General features: G+C 33.1%; 1 protein-coding gene, 1 long non-coding RNA gene and 1 pseudogene across 4 annotated transcripts in view; 2 read left to right on the top strand and 1 right to left on the bottom strand.

The window, feature by feature from the left end:
* Window positions 1–210: 210 nt before the first annotated feature.
* Window positions 211–21,828, top strand: part of LOC148612439 (uncharacterized) — a 128,596-nt gene continuing 106,978 nt past the window's right edge. For 2 of the 3 annotated variants that reach the window (XM_088593857.1, XM_088593858.1), the window contains exons 1-3: window positions 212–365; window positions 3,869–3,951; window positions 16,849–16,914. In XM_088593857.1, coding sequence (XP_088449983.1) covers window positions 329–365; window positions 3,869–3,951; window positions 16,849–16,914 — 186 coding nt within the window. In that variant the 5' untranslated portion in view covers window positions 212–328. Of the gene's footprint in view, window positions 366–3,868; window positions 3,952–16,848; window positions 16,915–21,828 lie in introns of all 3 variants that reach the window. The other variant, XM_088593860.1, reaches the window with a different exon arrangement.
* On the top strand, window positions 4,881–5,989 carry LOC148612440 (uncharacterized; annotated as a pseudogene).
* Window positions 10,434–11,913, bottom strand: LOC148612441 (uncharacterized). Its single transcript, XR_015923933.1, has 3 exons — window positions 11,797–11,913; window positions 11,497–11,573; window positions 10,434–10,843 (listed from the first exon to the last, which is right to left on the bottom strand). It is a non-coding gene; the product is annotated as an uncharacterized LOC148612441 (long non-coding RNA).

Genomic DNA, 21,828 nt, shown 5'->3' on the forward strand with positions numbered 1-21,828 from the left:
TAAACCATGCCAAAAGGAAAACAACTTCATTAAATGTAAATTTTTGACCGGTACTCAGTCAAAGGTATACGTATTTAGATGTGCATCCAGGAATTATAAACGAAATCTAAAACAATAATATTCATACAATTTCTCTTTGAATGTTTCAAATCACATGAGCAAATTATTTTGTGGTTATCTAGAATTGATAATCAGACGGTTGGCCTTCAGTAGTACTGTAAGTCTACTACAGTTCGTGATTTGAAGAAAGTTCAAACATTGATAAAGCAATTGTTAAATAACATTCACTGTGGTCGAAAATGTTCTTATCATTTGCTAGCTTGGTACGATGACGGGGTTTGTTGTTCTAGTTCACACTTTACTGAGTAAGTACAATAGTAAATAAACTTAGACATGTGATATGCATTTATATAGTATCCATCTATGCATCCCTGCAATTAGCATAATTACGTTGTTCTTTGAAACAGTTTTTGATCCCAAATTTTTCATCAATATTGCTTGTTTAATGAAAGCAATTGAACTTACTCAGTTTAGGCCCTGCAGAAACACTAATCGGAGCAATCCCTTATAATATCCATGGACATATTTGTAAAGTTTACAAATATGTCCATGGATATTAGTGATGCGCAATCGTTTGAAAATGCCATTCGATTATCGATCATAATCAGTAAGGGTCAACCAACCGATTATCGATCACTATCGGTTTGTCATTTATAAATTTTCTGCATTAAGTTCTACACTCCTTGAGAAATTTAGGTTCACGCACGCTCAATACCCAAACGCACGATAAACGCTCAGACGTTGTGTACGTTGTTGGTGTCCGGGGCTGGTTACGAAAACTTAAATGTTGCTAGTAGAATGTGAAGTAATCAAAACAATATAGATATTAAAATGTTCGAAAATGGTTGTTGGTTTAGGAGTACAATAAAAAAATCTTTAAAAGATGCCATTCATTGCGGAGGGAAAGCACTATTCGATTACAACAACGTCCATTTTCATATGTGGACGAGTAACATTAAGAAATGCTTGCTTCCCATTTCACCAATATATCTAAGTTGTTTCTTGGCGTATTTTGATAAAGCAAACTTTTTGGGAAGAACGGTTTGTGCTGCAGACGATGTCATGACGTAATGATAAGATCAAAGCGTATTACAATATCACAAATGTCTCCCCTTTGATGTGGAAATTGTAAAAATGGAAAGAAATCGATTTGAAGACAAAATTTAAAAGTTATGCGAACAACTTTTTTTAATCGGGACTTTCATTAACTATAATGAAAACTTATTACATAACCCCAATGAAAATATATATAAAATGTTCAATCAGTTTTTTTGTTAAAAGCTTTTTTGTCCGTATTGCAATTCTGTCACAAACCTTAATTTTTTTCGACGTTGGCCATTGGCTACTTTCTTGCTTACCGTTGTAAAATATAACAACGAATAGTATTTTTATCAAAGTATATTCACGCTTAAAGGACTGTATAAATATTCAGAATATCATGTTAGTTCTAAAAAAATAATGAGTTTTAATAGTAGCTAAATACGCAAGTATGTTGTGATGTCACGTTGTCTTTTTTCCGACGTTTGCGTGCTACCCGGTCTTTATCAAAAGCTTTTTTCGTTAGCTTTGAGTAAACTAATAACTATGACATTTTGAGTTTTACATGTATATATGCTGCAGATAGTACATTCTAAAAATAATGGTACTTGGTTGAACATGTATGTTAGCGCAGCATTTTGTCTGTGTCTAACCAAAATGTCACGACATCTAAAATTTTTATATTTTATTTATTCACGCGTACACCATGCGAAATTCGAACGAATTGTTCAAAAAGGCAAATGGTGTTGAGTCGATTTCTTCATATACTTAAAAATGTATTCATCCACCTCTATGGTTTTATCATTTCAATTTTTCTTTGGCTTAACAAATGGGTTATATATATAATGTAAAACCGTGTCTAACAAAAATGTCACAAAGCGTATTTTTTTATGTTTTCAAAAACGTTCTGTTTTGCGACGTAAAAACTCTTTAAAGGTCAGTTTTAAAAACAATAAAAAGTATTGAAAAGTTACGACATACTAGATTGAATTAATACTACTGTGGATGTAATGAATTAGAAAAAAAGAAATGTTGAAAAGAAAACAGGAAAAAGAAAGCCCCCTTTCTCTCTTGCGCGCACTCCTGTCTGTTCATATGCAATGATGCCCTGGTGAAATCGGGATCAGCGTGTCTGTATCGAAGTATTTTTAAAATATGTAGACACGCCCTTGCACATTCGCTAGTGAAATATTGTAAAATCAACGTATTTTATGTCTTAATTACCTCTTGAGAATTGTTTTGGTTATAAGATATAATAAGCTGTACAAATATTGCAAAAATGTTTTTTTTTTTTTTTTTCCAAATCTAATACACCTAATTAAAATCGAAAAAAAAAATCCACGTGGGTTTTAATAAAACACTTATTTTTACCCTTTTTTTACTATTTTTTCTAAAGTGGCAAGGGCAACAAAGTCCAAATCAAATTGGAATCTTCTTAGTTGTTGGTAAAATCATATCAACATTTCAGAACAATTCGTCAACCACAACTTAAGTTATCGCACGGAAATGAAGTGTCCCCAGACGACGACGTCGCCGCCTACCACGACGACTGCGCCATAACATTATACGCCCGCAAGATTTTTTCGTCGTATAATTAAAACGGGAGATTTCGCTCTCAAATTTTCTCAAAGAGGGAGCTTTGCCAAGGTTTTGTTTTCTCGAAATGTTTAGCAATGTTTTATGTTTAGCAACAGATACTAGAATTCAGAAACGAGTACACGTATTCAACATACAATGTACATTTACAGTAGAGATATAAAACCAAATAGGAAAGAAATAAGATCACTTTATACGCTTCCACAATTTGATTTCCTGGGGGGGGGGGGGCTTGGGGGGGTTACTGACTTTTTTGCTTGTTGGCTTTCTGTTTTAGTGAGGGTGTTTTACTATTTTTTAGCGCATCACGAAATATGTTTTCATAATTCCCAACATTTTTCTCAAAGGATAAAATTTCCATCAAATCATTTTTAAATGAATGATGCCAAACTATTTACCATATCAGAATGTAATCTGATCATTTCAATTGACCAAAACGTACGAAAAATAATATCGAATCGGATAATTAAATAATAAAACATGTTGTGTGTGTTATTTTATGTAAAGAAATAAATAAGCACACGTCTTTTTACACGTAACAATTATAGAACAATTTACGTCGCAATACAAAAAAAAGACGTCGAAATTTTGCCGATTTCGACGTTACCAAATATGACACCAACACCGTACGCTACGTCTCACAAAACGCAGGATAAACGAACGCTCCCAGCGTATTAATATTTACAAAAATGTAGTACAGTGTACTTCATGAGCACATCTTTGTTTCAATAACTGTTAATAACAGGTAACATAAGTAAAAGTAGAATAGGTTGCTGTTCACCAGACTGACAGGTGGTGATTGTTAAAACAATATCTCCTCATAACCAGGAAGATCATTGAAGTGGTTTTAAGTGGTGAGTTTAAAACAATAAATTAAAGTCATTTCATGTACTAGGCAAAACTTCTAAATACAGAAACTGGCAAGTTTACTAATGCTATTGCTTTAGGGCTTCTCCCATGTATGGTTTCTAGTTACCTGGTGATTTATAATGATGTCTGGACCCCCATTTCAAAATATCTGGATCCATTCCTGTATGTTGATTTATTTATGAGCAATTAATGTCACACTGTAAAGTATATAACAAATTTGCTACATTATATTACAAATATCAATATTTTTTGCCAGTATGTATGTTTTATAGTTAACTATGGAAATATTTTTTGTCGATTCCAGTTGTGCAAATGGTGAGTGCAAAAGTGCACGGACCTGATACCTTTGCTGTAGAATGTGCTGGGCACCATTGTCATCATGATGAAGTAAGTATGTACAAGTATCATAAATTGGCGAATCTGTTCGCTGCACTGCTACATCGAATCCTGTATTTGTTTTTCATACCGCAGAAAAAATAAAGTACGTACGCATGCCTACTACAAGCTTCCGAAATATTCTTAGCATTTGATCTTGCAAAGGAAAAATTGAATCATTCTCATGGTGGAACTCGTATAACTGTGACACCTATGGCAATAACGACTGCACCGAATCAAGCACCCTAGACAATGCCATCAACCAGCTACTGATTAAAAATAGCATTCGCTGACCTCGTAATACCTCCTTAATTTTAGGTTTGATCTAGAGTTGTAAATTTAGTACACGATGTATAGTAGTATGACCTTTCATCCAAATGGTGTTGAAATGCAGGATATTCGATGCAAGACACATATCTTATTCCCGGCTTTTGTGCAAACTTATGCTTGATGGGTTTCCGATCCCGTCGGTACAGAGCCCATACCCCCGAATGCGTTTGTACTGTAAAGGATATTGTTTGTTCGTTGCTAGTGACGTCAACATGGCGGTGAAACGTGCTGCCGCCCTCTTTTCGGCTAATGATTGAATGAAAATGAAAACTGGAACACAAAAAAATCAGCAACAAAGATTGGCTATTATTTCAGTGTTAGCACTTATACATTGGTGTTTGTACATGAACATAAACCCCTTCTAATAACAAGAAATTAAAAAAAGGATACTTGAAGTCCTGCATATTCTATTTACTTTTGACTTTAGCGATACAAAAAGTGTATAAAAAAATTGTTGTCTGCCCTTGAGTATGATGACGTAGATTTTTCATGGAGTTAAAATAGAGAGGAAAATTTATATTAAAATGTATTATTGAACATTTGACCAAATCTAAAGTCTTCCTGAGGGATTGAGAAACTCAAGAGAAGATATTTTGTTTTAAAAAAGATGTATCCAGTGACATTTAATTTTGAACACCAAGTTGAGCTGTAATACAAATAAAATGGCTGACCAGGTAAACAAAGACAAAAACAAAGACACACAATCGTCATTAGACAAGTTTCTGACCCAAACTCCCAAGGCTGGTGGTAAACGTAATGAATTACTTAGCAGCCCTGATACCTTGTCACCATCTATGCAACAAGCAGGTAAAACAATTCTGCTCGACAATCCATCCGCCCCTCTCACAGAGAAGAACTTATCAAATTCCGGGGCTTCAACCGAAGACAATATTCCGGTAAATTCTGTCGAGAATGAAACTATACTGAAATTATCAGACGTTGTATGCGCAACATTCAGAAATGACGAGTTCATGGACTCTATAATTCCACTTATCAGCAAAACAAGTCATTGATCACATTAAACCACAAATAAAGGAAATAGTGAGTGACTGTCTTAAGCCTCATATAGAACTGATTCAAGAAAATGAACGTGCTATAAAAAGCAAAGATACCGAAATTTCCAGGCAAAATGATGAAATTCGGGTGTTAAAGACGAAACTCGAACGTATAGAAAGTAGAATAGAGGAACAGGTACAATACTCAAGAAGAACCAGTCTTCGTTTCAACAATGTTTCTGCTCAGGTTGGTAAAAATGGTGAGACAATCAAACCAATAGATACTGATACACTAGGTCTCAACATCTGTAAGGATAAGCTAAACGTAGAGCTGACCCCGATCGACATAGGTAGATCTCATCCTATTGATGAAATTCGTGACGGCAAGATCTCTATTACAGTGCGATTCTTATCGTATCGCCAGACAACTTGTATTCAGCAACAGACGAAAACTGAAGGGAAATCCACATAAAACTTTTATTGCTGAAAATTTGACCAAACATAGATATGACCTGTTATACCGCCTTAATAATCTTCGTCTAAAAGAAAAAATAGACTCTTTCTGGACTCATGACGGATCCATTCTAGTCAAAGAGACTTCTCGATGAAGACCACGAGTTGTGTAGTCGAAACAAGACATTTTTCGTCTTGTTGGAGATATGGATAACAACCAGAACTTCCCGAACGCCTGGGGATCCCCTATGAGAGATCAAACAACACCTTAATTGTATTTTACTTTTCTACATACAAATGCACATTTTTGCTGAGATTAATTGTTTACATATTTGACATATACACATGTGCTTATGTTTACCTTTTCAATTTGCCCCGTGCAGGTCCGAGTGTTAAAAGAATATGCCTGCAGCAGCGCTAAGCTTGTCGTAAAAGGCGACTAAATAGTGCTCAGAACCCTAGCCGGGGGCTAGGGCGCTCTGCTCACAGAGCAACTGGAATGTGTGCCCCACGTGGTGGAATGGGGTACCCCTGGCGTGTTACATGCTGGGGTTGTCAGGCTATAATACGGAAAACCTGACCGCAAACCATAGTTGTGCACCGTGTTGGGAAAGATGCCACGTTCCTCGCACGTTAAAGAACCCTACTGTGATATTCTCCCGGAGTAGGAACCATAGGGCTCCGCCACAGAAGGCTAAATTGCCCGACCCTACCCACCTCTCCTTATTTCCAGTGGCAATCAAAATTTGTCAACCCCATTATCCTTGTGTCCCATCCCTTTTTCATTTCATCATCATTTCATGTTCATTTTATCATCAATTTCATGTTCATCGTCTGAATATAGCTGAAATATTGCTGCTCGGACGTTAAACCCCAACAAACAAACAAACAAACCTTTTCAATTTACCTGAGTGTAAATTTAATAGACCTTGAAATACACCTTTATAGATTACATTTTAACACGTGCTTATGTTTACCACTTCAATTCACTGTAGCGTCAAATCTTCGTTATTAAAAGCAACAGACCTTAAAAACTCACCATTATTGATTGTTTATTGAAATCGCCTGGCATTGCAATCGGCTTAAATCAACATTTTTGAATGAGGTCATTTGTACTTAAATGAGTTTGATCTGTAGAATGATTTTCAATTTTAGCTTGATATTTTCAAAAATTTCCTCTCATTTTGCGACCATAATATGAGATTACACAAATATTCGTTACATGAATGCAACTTGCATTTGATGCTGTACATATTCTTGTTTGGAATATTTTCATTCGATTTGAATTTTTTAATTACATTTTGCTCTTTCTTAAATTCTTACATTTCAGTAAAGCTTTCAGCATGTTCAAAGGGCAATCATTTTTTGTTACTGTATTTATACACAGTCCAATTTTAGATATGACCAATTTCTCGTTTGATAATGGGTAATTGTGACATTAAAACATATCGAATATCCCTAGGACTGTTTTGTGTAAAAAATAGGCGTCGGATGCCACAAGAAGACGTGTGTGTCTATGTCATTTAATTTGTATGAAGTATTATCATATATGATGAGCATTCTATCAAAATGTAAATTATTCATATTTGGAGCGTGTTGTAAATATTGTAATATCGTTATTTTTTACATGTTGCTATATAGTCTTTTAAACCCTTTGTGGAGACATTCATTCCAATCCTGGCCCCGGGGACGCACCAGACACCTCAGATACAAATAAAATACTATCAATTTCCCAGTGTAATATTAGAAGTCTTAGAAATAAGATTACATATATTTCAGATGTTGATGATTTTGATGTTGTTTTCTTCACTGAAACTCACCTTGATCGCAATATAACCGATTTAGATATTCATATTCCTGGCTTTGAACCGCCCATGCGTTAAGGACCGAAACTCGCACGGCGGAGATATAATTATGTATTTTAAATCATTTGTGACCATTTCTCGTGGTATCGATCTAGAGCAGGACCTTGTAGAGAGTATGTGGTTCGAACTCAAGACCAAGCTTGGTTCTTATCTATATTTGGCAATTGTTTGATACTATGTTGGAAAATGCTTTAGACGAGACTAGTAATATTATTTGCTTGGGAGATCTGAACAGAAAAATTACCTAGAAACATTTCTGATAGTTTTACTGTTAATGGACTAATCAACATCATAGATACGCCGACGCATTTTGATGCACGTACAGGTAACACTTCGTTACTTGATCCAATTCTTGTTACTGATTGACCGAGGTACAATACCTGTCGGTAGAAAAATTAGCGATCATTACGGTACATACATTGCTATCAATTGTGGATTCAATAAATCACGCACTTTTAATAGCAAAATTTGGAACTATAAAAGGGCGGATTATGATTTGATGAAAACAAAATTATAAGATTTTAATTGGGACTTCTTAATCTCTGAGGCCAGCAGTGTTGATATTGCATGTTCAAATTTCACTAAAACCTTTATTGATATTGCAACTACTTGTATTCCTACAAAGGAAGTCACTATTAGATGTGACGATAAGATATGGTTTGATACCAATCTTAGACGAGAAGTGCGTAAAAGGGATCGTTTGCGGAAACAATATCTCCGCGTATTGACAGATTCCGCCAAAATTAAATTTAATCAGCAACGCAATAAAGTAAACAATTTAAAAAAAAACAAGCGAAAAAAAAACAGTTTTTTGCAAGTTTAAATAATACTCTAGATGGCCTTAAAACCGCAGACAGTAGACAATACTGGAAGACCATCAATATGTTATTAAAAGGTAAAAAGTCTACAAATGACATTCCACTACTTCAAAATCCGACTGATTATTCGAACTTGACATTTGACACTTCGGAGAAATCCGAAATTTTTAACCGATACTTTTGTTCAATCACAGATATAGATGTAGCTAACAATCGAATTCCGTATTTTGATAATCGATGTGATAATGTCATATCTGATATCAATATCACCGAGGAAGAAATGAGGGATGTTTTGATCCGAACAAAGCGGTTGGTCATGATATTATAAGCAATAAGATGCTGCCGGCAGTCAGAAATGCAATTTCAAAACCCCTAGCGCTTCTCTTTGGTATATAGATCTTTACGTGAAAAAATATTTCCAGATCAGTGGAAGATTGCACATGTGGTTCCTTTGTTTAAAAAGGGCGATAAGTCATTGCCATCAAATTATCGACCAGTCTCCCTGTTATTCTGTGTAAGCAAATTACTCGAAATAATTGTATATAAACGTATTTATAACCATCTAGCCATGAATGGTCTTTTATATAAGCTCCAGTCAGGTTTCATTCCTGGGTATTCTACTACCCATCAACTTTTTGAACTTTATACTAAGATCCTGATGTCAATCAATGATAATCACATCACTAGTGTGACCTTTGCTGATATAAACAAGGCTTTTGATACAGTTTGGATAAAGGACCTTATTTTTAAGCTGGATAAGTATGGGATAAAGGAAGACTTGTTGAGTTGATTAAATAGTTATTTGAGTAGACGGGCACAGAGGGTTGTGCTCAAAGATTCTGTGTCATTGAACGGAAAGCTAAATGCTGGTGTGCCCCAGGGGTCAGTGCTTGGACCTTTATTGTTCCTGGTGTTTATTAATGACATATCAGATGGAATGGTGGGATTGGGTTGACTTTTCCTTGATGATACCTTCATATGTCATTCAGCAAGTAATGATCATGATCTAATAAATCTTATTAATACAGACTTAGACTATCTTAATAGATGGTCTGAAAATTGGGCTGTTAAATTCAATCCCAGCAAAACTGAGATAGTAATCTTCGGTATGAAAGCTTTAAATGGGAATTTCGCTTTGAATATTTGGGATACAATAATTACACCTGTTGAATGTCATAAACACCTTGGAATAACTTTTAGTCATGTTTGTAAATGGACAAGGCATGTTAATAGACTGATTGAGACCTCTGCAAGACAACTTAATGTGTCGAGAAAGCTCAAATTTAGATTAAAAAGGAAATATCTTGAAAAAATTTATCTTACCTATATACGTCCTATTTTGGAGTATTCTTCTGAGGTATGGGATAAATGTGGTCATTTGAATTCTGATAGACTGGAAAAAGTTCAACTTGAGACGGCACGAATTGTATGTGGTTTTACAAGCTACGCCAGCCTTGAAACAATTTATAAGGATACGGGTTGGGAAAAATTGGGTACAAGGCGCAAGGTCAACAAATTATTAATGTTATATAAGTTTGTTAAAAACCAAGCGCCTAGCTATTTACAGGAGTTGCTACCGCCCTTAGTAGCGGAGGTAAATAATTACTTTTTACGTAATAGACAGAATATTACTATTCCAATTATCTTAAACATGATTTATATAGATATAATTTAGTTCCGGACTCAATTTGTGCATGTGGTTTCTTTAGAGAGAATTCAGAGCATTCTCTTTTAAACTGCGCACTATATTCTGATCATAGACTTCAAATAATTAACTCTATTAACAGATTGAATGTTGTAATTTCTGCTAAATTATTATTGTTTTGTGACGAAACCCTTGATACTGAAAGTAATATAATTATATTCGAATCTGTCCAAACATTCATCAGGGATAGCAAACCTTTTGTATATCAAATAAATTTGTCCTCGCCTAAACATACCCAGCAAACAACAAATAAATTTGTCCTCGCCTAAACATACCCAGCAAACAATCCAACGATAGGAGGATATTGTCACAACGTAATACTCTACGTCGTGGCAACGTTATATTACTACGTTATCTCCTCGTAATTTTGTAGACTCCAGGGCACGTGAGCACGACCATCTAGATCTATACAACGTCGTATTGGTAATGAAGTTGTCTCAACGTCATGCAATGACTAACATAAATTTGGTTCATTTTATGTACGTTTTGCATCTATTATTTGATTGGTACAGAAAACATAAGCAGAGAATAAGACAATCAAATTTAATATGTTATTTTTATTGATGTACAACAATTTTCTGCAATCAAACATGTCAAACAAGTAAGATGTCACCAGTTTATCATAATTCATGTTTAGGTAAAGTGCACGAATCATGCGAATAAAATGTTCATGTGCAGCACTTGGTTTCCACATCCATAACTTTTTAAAATTGTTTCTTCTAACTCTTCTTCCCATTTCTGAAGTTGAAAATAAATAGTTATAAGCAGATGTATTTTTCTGTTTAAAACTATTCATTGATACAAATGAACATATTTAAATATCATACTATATGATTGATTCTAATTCATTACATGTACTGGTATAATGTGATTAATGGGCAATTCTTCCATAGATGTATTTGGCTCAGAATTAAGTAAGACACTACGGTATTTTCAAAAATTAAACTTTTAATTTGAAAAATTTAAGATCACAATAACAGAATATCAATTGCATGTAGCAGAAACATTGATCATCAAAATAGGATAGAAATAAGTATCCCAATGCGTCAGAAAACAAACTACTTCAGTATGAAACTAAATACACATCTATACACAGAAAGAACTCCTACTGATAACTAATTTACTTCACATGTATATAGTGACCATGCATGTGGTAAGATAAACAGATGAAGTGCATTGACCTTATTCCATAATTAACTTAAATAAATACTGCCACATTGGATAGTCGTTATGTTATCAAGATTGTAGGATAGGTTTTATGTTTGACCCCGTTTATAAAATGGGGATCTTTTAAAAGTGATATAGGCATATATCTTATAAGAGGACGGAGTAAATCCCCGCTTATTTGAATTGTTTACGCGCTTGTCATAGCATGTGTAATATCTACTCACAAGTGCTAAAACTTTGTTAGACTCTTTGATACCGATTCTTTTTTCTTTAGACTTCAAGTTCCCTTTGACAGCTAAGTCTGTAATATAATGAAGGGCAAACATCAACAAAGTAATTCAATTTCCTGCACTTTCCCCCTTAAATTGTCTTCATTAAATGATATGTGCTAAGCATCGTACTTGTGTGCATCTGGGTACCCCTTTTCTATAAATAACAAACGGTCTGATTAAAAAGCTAAATATTTACACAATATGTTATGTCGAATACATACACCTATTTAAATGTACATTATAATAACTTACGTATCTCCAATAAATCGAATAAATCTGTTCTAAAATCGAGTTTTCTGCTCATTCCTCACGATCGGCATTTGTTTACATCTTCAAATTTAAACAGAGCGGGACACAGAAAAGCGCATGTGCAGGGCGAGTTGAAAAAGGCGGTGATTTTGAAATTGTTGAAAAAAAATATGGTTTATTATCTTTAAGCAATATTCTGCACCACTTAAAACTGTTTTATATCACTTTGCAATCATTTTGATTAATTATTATTAGTTTGCAGTTATTTTATTAAGAACATAACTTTTCAGCCATTTTCATTATTTTTATACATTTTTAAAACAATGTTAAGTCTTATTTTAAAATATTTAAGAAATCTCTTGCAACGTAATAAATGAGCCATTTCTTACTCCAAGACTCTTTTGATAATGCTTTTAATATGAAAATAGAAAAGTAAAGTATTACGGATATATTACCTAGTCATAAAGTAATAAAATGTTACGTTGTGAATTGGTAATACTTTCACGTTGTCAATACGTCATAAAATATTACGTTGTCCATTGGTTTTACTTTTACGTGAAGTGGACGTTATCATACGATGGTGTCACAACGTTATAATATTACGTCATAGAATTTCGTGCATACAACGTTGTGACGACGTATTTTCACGATATTACGTTGTCACGACCAATCCCTGACGTCGGCACAACGTTGTGTGTTTGCTGGGTAAATATTGATCGTCAGCGTACAAAATTGTTGCCCTTTGCATTCTATTGTATATTGTATTGTGAAAAATTAGTTAGTTCAATGGATCACACTTACCCCATGGTATGTCAGTTAATTTATCAATTCGGAATGGAACCCTTCTTTATACTTCCATCTTCCATAAGAGCATCGTGTGAAATATGAATATAGTATGCCCCTTCATCATATGTATTTACATTTAGCACACTTTACTTTAACTAGTTTAATTATGGAATGATTAATATATAAGGTAAATCCCTCGATCGAGATAATTTTAACACATGTTTTTTCACGGGAAAACAATTTTGTCACAGCAGCTTCAACCCGTGCGTGACGTAGTTCCTATTTAAAACCAAGTAAAATTGATCTGTGCTGGACTTCGGAGCTCTATCTTTATATACAGTGAAAAATCGTTTAACATACAATTTATTAATCGGATTTTTTATCCATTGGACTAATTTTACTAATTTTTGTGTCGAAAATCACTCTCATATATGTTAATTCTTGTCTTCATATTCATCTTATGTATTTATATTAATATATCATTGTTTGTTATTGTTCATATATGAATTGTATTGTATATTAATGGAAAAGGTGTGTCTAAGTTGTGAAACTTGTAACCTCAACCATCTCTGTTTATGAGCAATAAATATGTCTAAATAAAAAGTGTCGGGGACTTACTGTTTTTGCACAGTTTCTTTGTATTATTATTAGGGCTAGTTTGGGATTCCTATTGATTTCTCTCTGTTTCTTATTCTGTTCCCCAAACTAACTGGGGAACATACTGGTTTCACTATTTCTTAATATGTCGTCCCAGAAGAATGTCGGGCGACATATAACTATTGTTGTTTCTTATTAGGGCTTTCAAAACAAAGTTTGGGATCCCTATTGATTTTGCTCTGTGTGTCGGGGTCTTTGCACGTTTTCTTCTGTATTTTTAATATTTTTTTACGGGTAAACTTGTCCGTCCGTTTTTTTGTTTTTGTTGTTTTTGTTGTTTTTGTTTTTGTTTTTGTTTTTGTTGTTGTTGTTGTTGTTGTTGTTGTTGTTTTGTTTTGTTTTGTTTTTGTTTTTGTTTTTGTTTTTGTTTTGTTTTTTTTGGGGGGGGGGGGTGTTTTCGGTAATTAAGGTATTAGAACAAAACTTTACCAAAAATAAAGGGAGGGGATGCTTCAGCCGAAACGGGGGATGGATATGATTTAGGGCATTGCAAATCTGAAAGCACATATATATACTTTTTACATACACGTCTGTCCAATACCATCTGAAATGTGTCTAAGGCCAAAATATAGAACATTGCCTAGATAGCAAGGAACTTGAAACTGGATACAGTGTTGGAGATGGACATGCCGAACAAAAGTAAGCAAACAAATCGGAAACTATATGTTTGTTAGTCGTTTTTTTTATGAATGACTGAATGAAAATAGAATATACATTTTTCAGTGCAGCACCAACGACGTTAGGAATGGCTGAATGTTTATTACTTTAATATGTTAAGTTCTATTTTTTTATTAGTATAAGAAATTCATTTTTTTTATGTTAAGAGGTAAAGAACGAGTTTTTGATATAAGAAATTATATGTTTAATATTAGAAAATTGAATTTTTAATATTAAAGAGTCAATATTAAATGATAAGAAAACAGTTTGTATTATTAAAAAAGGTTTTTAAATACATGTATGAAAAATGCTTTTTCAACATTAAAAAACATATTTTTTTCAATATTGAATTTTTTTTGTCAATTTAGATCGAAGATCAGAATTGATATAGCAGTCGCCAGAGCCTTTAGATTTGTAAACACTGTTAGAATGTGCAATTATCTTACACTACCGCTGGAAAAAAGTCCCATTGACATACCCTACTAAAGTTCAAATGCAAATAGTTAGGCCCACTTTATATGTATTTTTATCATATCATATTTGATTCGATGTTATTTACGCTAATAAACAAATCCAATAAACAACTTTTACTGCAAACTAAATATGCTGTTTGTTTTGTATTGGGAACGATTCAATTAAAAGTAGTTTACATCTAACCTCTTATCAGTACATAGCTGAAATAAAATATAAAGAGGAATGCTGAGTACCAATTGGAGAAACTGTCTTGAAATGTCTTCATATATTTCATGCCGGCCCTTGCGGATCCATATATTTTCAAATAGGGCAGTGGTTCCGATAAAAAAAACTTATGGAAGGAAGAAAAGGTTCCAGGCAGGGGCTACACGTCCAAATTATTTGCCGCTCATTTTTGCAAAACCTTCAACAAAAGGGTGGTATAACCCCCGAAACCATCCAGATGCATCACTCACGGTATTGTGTATTTTACTACTGTTACCGTCTCGTGACATCAGAAGCCCAAAGAAGACAAATAAAAAGGAAACTGGCTTGTAGACGATGGCATTGGAATTTTGAAAATATATTTCTCGATCAGAAATGGTGCTAGTCTGTGGTCTGGTGATATTGCTTTTTGTAATAATCATTCTATTCGGCTATTTTGGCCATGTGTTTCGGTGGTTTTTTTTAATGACCTTCGTGGTCAAAATGGTTAATTTAAAAATTAATAATAAACTTGTGTTAAAATATGTTTGAATTCGATCCCCGAACTTTCCTGTAATATACCCTACCTTTGCAATTTGACGATTATTTGAGGCCTAAGAATTCAAACGATAGATAAAAATTTACTAAGTTTATGAGTACTTTGCTTTGATATTTGGAATTGATTTTTTTTAATATTAGAATTTTTTTATATTGGGAGGTCCGACTCTTTGTCCATTTTGGATTGCCATATTTGCAGCATGTTTTTTTTCAATAATGTTGAATGTCGTATATGTACCTTACTGTCTGAGAAATTTATATTATTACTGACTGTATGTAATTGGCACACCAAGTTATAATGATTTGGCCTTACATACTTTTTTATAACGCAGACGTGAAAGACAGCACCCCAAAACAAAATTTCAGAACGCCTGTAGACATGTAGAGAGTAATAGGTTATTACACGAGTCTCTAATGAAGATCTGGGATTTCTTAGAAAAGTGAGAAATTCTGTCTTTTGACGAGTGGACCAGTTAATGTATTATAATAAGAGAAAGAATTTCTTACACGAAGGGAAAAAATCTCAGATCTTCAATAGTTCCATGACGCGTGTAAGAATCTATTTTTCCGATTTACAGCCAAAAGCTGTTGAATTACAGAATTATAAGTAGTTTGCATAGAATACATGTATGTGTCGTATTACTTGGGTCGTTTAACCACGTGCGATTAACAGTTTAATTTATGAATTCTTAAGTGTTCGCATAATATGAATATATTAACATACATTGTACATTGTCATACAAAAATTTGGAGCTGCTTACAAAAAGTTGGATTAATTTCTTCATTGACCCTCTTAACTTTACTGGACTACTTTTACTTTGCATATTGCGGTTGACTATTTTATTCATGACAGACATGGTCACGTGCACCTGTCTTTTATGGACTGTCTGTCAAAGAAAAACAGCGAAAACGGAAGCGATAATACTTTCTTCTTTTGAATGTTCTGGGTATATTTCGCCGCTTGAAAAATGTGCAAAAAATACTACAATCGTATTCAGCTGGGTTAATTTACAGAGTACATGTATTTCAGGATCAGAACTCATAACTCATAAACCCGCATGTTGATAAACAATATATACACATAAGGAATAAGTGTAGCAGAAAAAAAATCGTCTATGTGTATTAAGTTATCAACACTGAGTTCTAGTTAAATATTAAAATGATTTGGGGGGGGGGGGTAACATTTTGTACTTGCTTCATTATTCGATGAAACCAATTTAGAAAAAGGCTTGCCGGCTTTTTAAAAAACTGTTACATTTTATCTGAAAGTTATTACTAATACAAGTTTCGGTATATTTTTACCACGCAGAACCACCGATGAAAAGGTGGAAAAAGTTATCGTTGATTCTAGAATATTATTTTCTTTACTTTTTTGACAAATACTTTTAAAAAACTCACACGGTCTTCATACACCATTACCCTTCAAAACTGGTCAGGACTTTTTTGTATAGTTCAAGATCTATCAGTTTTTTTTTAAACCCGGAGATAGAGTCACGCAACACCAGTTTTCCTACATATATTCTTGAAACTGTTCTGCCAGAACTGATGGAAGAGCCGGCTCTGGAACTATTCTATGACTTGGAGAACGATTATGAAACCATGTCCGCTCAGTCTGACAGATTAACTATAAGAGGTTAGAACTATATTTACTTTGAATTTGCAAAACAGAACATCAGTGTTTTAATTCCAAGTTAAAGGTAGTCTTCGTATATAAATAATACTTTTTTCTCACTTTTTTAGGTGTGCTGGCATGAAGTACATCACATTGATCTTAGGTCCCATTGCAAAAAATTTCAAGAAATACAGGTATATACTTATGGCACATACGGAACAAAAGCGCTCTGCTTTGTTGCTTTTTGTAATATTATAAAATACCCCCGTGCACCCCTCCCCCACTCATCAACAAAAAATGATATTTAGGTACCCTTATACCTCCTATTTACGATTTTTTTGGTCGCCAAAAAATAAACAGAAGCATTTTTGTATTTTAAAAAAAATCAATTTTTTAAGTTTTTTTTATTCTACGAACTTCTTCTTTCTCCTGAACGAAGTAAACTGACATATGTAAGTACCATCTAGCCCAATGTCTCAGCTTTACAATGATACCAAAACTGTGGTAACACTTATGGTTTTGCGGCCAAATGAAAAAAATTACCCATCCCGCCGAAAAATTGCTTAAATTGACATATTTTTCTATAGAGTATTTAAGCTTCCGTAAAAAAATGGCTTATTTGGTATTTTTGTTTAGTATTAACACAATCTATACTTCGGGGGTTCTTTTGATGAATGTTTGCGATTTTTGTAGTCAGAATTTAACAAAAATTTAAAAGCGAAAAATGGGATTTTTGAATAATGGTCGAAAGTCACATAACTTCGATTCTACAACTTATTACTCAACTGAAACGTATCAAATTTGGAATCATTCCATAGTTAATTTAATTTTCTACAAAAATGAACCACGAAATACTAATTTTCAAGAAAGAAAGGATTTTCAAAAAATGTTAAAAATATTACCCCTACCCCTAGAAAACTGGTCTCAGTAGCAAACAGAATTCTCATTCACAGCATACTGAAAATTTAGACATATCTGATCAATTCAGGTGATTAGGTTTTCCTTTGAGAATAACTTTCTAATGAGCCCCAAATAATAAATATTTGATTTTTTTCCAAGACCAAGTAGGTGAAAAATTGCCAACCCTACCCATGAAAAAAGTACCTCAACATGAATCCAAAAGTTAATTTTTATCATAATTTAATCGATGTAAAAAAAAGTTGCGTTATAGTGTTTTGATTATCTATATAACACGAGACAATTTAAATTTGCAAAACACTGAATTGCAAATCTTGCGCCACTTTTTTTCTACCTACCATGTCATGTGAGTAACCATTGGATCCAGATTCACATGGGATTTAATGAAATGCATTTTATTTTACAATATTTGATAAAATAAACTTATAGTTACAATTTTAAAATCATGGGTTTTTTTTATACCATGGGAGTCTTCATTATCCCATGGGATTTCATGAAATCCCATGGGATTTTTTTTTCTCCAATTGGATTTTTTTTATACCATGGGATTTTTGTTTGTAATTCAACATATCCAATACAGTTACAAACATATAAAAAACGGGTACATGTGTATAAAGAGGTATTATGATATGATACCAGAAAGTACAAATGTATGTGTAGATTGAATGAAGCTATAGAATTTAAATAATTTCACATCTCTATTATTTATAAGCAAGTAATAACCAATGCTTTGTCACATTTAGTAAGTATATTTATTACTTTATTAAATTTTATAAGGAATATACAAAAAGGTTAGTCTTCCACAACATTTCATATCCACATTCAACACAAAAGTATCTGTATTTTTTTGGCATTTTATATCCATTCTTACAAATTATTATATTGAAAAAAGTATATTATGCAGTTTAATACATTCTGTTCATTACTGCAGACACAAAAAGTGTTAAAATACAAAATCAACTTTATTTCATACACCCCACTTTTGTGTAAAACTTGGGTTGATTTTGTGCAAAATTTTGGCAAAAATGAGCAAATCAATGCCTGAAAACCCTCTACAACCCTCTTTCATAATTTCTAAAGATATGAAATAGATGCCCATGCAAATTGACAGAAATTAAACGTCTGAATCAAAGTCTAACTTATAATTTTGAACCTTATATACTGGGCAAGAACCACAGTTCAAATAAACTATTCCAATCTGGCTAACATTGACATAATAAAAACACCTAATATTGTCATGAATGTAAACAGATATAAAATTACTTTAACAGAAAATGAATGCTTGATACACATTACAGCACATCAAATCATAGTAAGGTAAAATAATATATGTTCAAAGTTTTTCCTAAATCGGCAGACATTTATTAATGATTATTTTAGAAAATTCAAACCTTTTTTGCAATGGTGGGGTTTCGAATAAAATGAATTGATTTCTTCTGCTGAATAAACGCGTAACTACATTCCTATTTCAAAATTTACATGTTTGTTGCTCATGTCTAAACCCCTATAGTTTCCTCCAATTTTACCCTTCTGTGAATGAGGCTGATACATCTAAACTATTTCTTGAATGTCAACACTTTAGCTTCAGTGGGAATAGTATTAGCAGTCACAAGTACATGTATGTACATATATCATATTTAGGTAGCAATGATGATTTCTTTACAACTGTACTCCAGTATCACCAAAAGAAGATTCTCAATTTCTCATTTGAGAAATAATAATAGTAAAAGTTCATATTATGTACAACACACTTTGTCATGATAATCTGATCATGATAGTGTTGCTCTTAAATATAATGTGAAAATCCTCCTAAAATTTTGCAGGAATTTCTTGCTGTATACCAGTAGCTATTCTGACCGTAGAATCCCAACCAATAAGGATAACTAAAAAATGGTTAAGAACTAAAAATGTCATAGTATTGGGTAGATTTTTAATAAAAAAATGTAAACAAAGCACAAAAATGTGATGTCAAGGTCAATGGTAATTAGCCTAAAGCATGTAGAAGGCTAGGCATCTTGAAAATGCTTAACAACATGCCAATTATCAAAAACTTACCTTGAAAGATATAAATGTAACAACCTAGTGTCAACATGATTTGTGTTACTGGCTGACTAATTACTATGAGGGTGAATGGTCAGTTTCAGCAGGTAACAACCACTCCACGCAAAGCATAATCTGTAGGTCTTCAACTCTTAAAGGTTTCTAAATAATAGTTATAACTAATTAATGTATTCTGATTTATATAGAACTCATTCATGTAGAACTTAATGTGCTAAGCTGAAAAACTAACTATATGTTATATGCTTCTTGTGCTCAATTAACCAACAGAGCGCACAACATTGATAACAATTTTAAGTAAACTGATTACCTAAAAAAAACTTCAAAATGATGTACAAGTAATGTTTTACCATGCATATAAAGGAATACCTGTAATTACAAGTTACCATATGTTGCTCTCACTACAGGATCCAGAACCCAATCCATCATCAGGTTGGTCAATGTATTAATAGTCATCTGGTAATATCAGGTTGTCCCTACAATATAAAAAGCTAAAAGTACTGCATTGAATCTCTACTGATGCATTTCTTCACATACAGTTTTATTAAAATACCTTGAGTGGTTTTGGAGGAGATGTGCTAACAAGGTTGGTTTTCGCATTAAAAACCAATCAGTTTAATTATCTCCCTTTATGGGTCTAGCACATATATTGTATCTTTACATAAAGCCTAACTTTCTAATTTTAATAACATACAAAATGGTTGTTGCTAATTAGATGACTTTTTTATCATTCAAACAGCATGCGTGAAAGTTTCTGATAGTCTGTGAAACGAAAAACAAAATCAAACATCTCCACTACTATTTTGCAAGTTTAAGTGTGCTTTCTGTTAGAATGCTCGTCATGAAAGCTTCCTGTGTATTCAAAGCAAATTGTTTCAGCCTATTGACAATGACATCAAGATTATGGTAAAAAATGCATACATGTGGATGGAGAAAAATTGTTTAATTATTTAATAATCACTGAGTATTGCATGCACACAAGTACTTACTGCTACAGTAAATGTGACAAATGATAATTGCCCTTCTTAATTGGTCAATATTTTTCTCTAAGAAATGTGTAAGTGTCTCTCTTTTAAATAAAAGTCTTCACTAAAAGTTCTGAAAAAAAAATACAGCTAGACAAATTTAGTTTGTACAAGTTTTTCAATTTACTAACAATATATTTTTTTAAATATTGAAATGCCAGTCATATGTGCAAAGACCGAGTTAAATATGGTTCTATTGAAAAATTTCTGTTGGTATTGAACCCCCTCCCTCCCCCCCCCCAAAAAAAATATGCCAATCAACATATTTCAATCTTTGCACAATGCATATCTTATTTTAAGTTCTATTTAAGTTTTTGCAGGATTGTCAGATAATGCCTGTTTTGTACTATAAGTAAACAAATTGTAAGTCTATTCCACTGACTGAAAACGTGTGACTTATTCTTGTAATTAATGTTCAAATGAGGTTTAATTGATTACAAATACTTTAATTCTTCTTTTACAGATAAGTAGCTATATGCTGGGCAGATCCAGAAATTTGTTAAAAGGACTGGGTGTTTATTTTTTCACTAAATAAGCATACATTAATTCCACCAATGGGGGTCCAATACCCAGAATCCTCCCACTGGATTTGTTGCTTAGTATGTGTTCCTAATACATGTACCACAGATTCATGTATTCCCTACTTCATGTCAGAGTTCAAAAGTAAAATATTACTTGTATTCTTACTATATACAGTCTGATAATGAGCATTATTTTATTTTATTTTTTGTATCAAATTATTCTAACTAGCACAATGTACAGAATAAATCAATTTCAAAACGACAGCAATGAAACAACCAAATTAGATTGTGTGGTACAGTGTACTTTCTTATTATACATAGTGTATATCAGGGGCGGATCTAGAATTTCTGGTTAGAGAGGCATTGATAGAATAATATGCAGAGCAGGCAAAAAAAAATTGGAGGAAGACTTTGTGAAAAATCAATGTGTCATAAAAAAAAAACACCCCAATTTTAAATCTCTGTATTGGAGAGACAAGGCTAACTCTACAGTAAAATACACTCCTTTACATGTACATAGGGCCTTATAATCACAAATTAATAACGGCAGGACAAGATGGTTATCATTTTTACCATTTGTATTTTT

Source organism: Perna viridis, chromosome 7 (genome assembly GCF_037379345.1).
Source record: "Perna viridis isolate PV_CMFRI_1.1 ecotype Kerala chromosome 7, ASM3737934v1, whole genome shotgun sequence".
In the NCBI taxonomy this organism is placed as follows: Eukaryota; Metazoa; Mollusca; class Bivalvia; order Mytilida; family Mytilidae; genus Perna; species Perna viridis.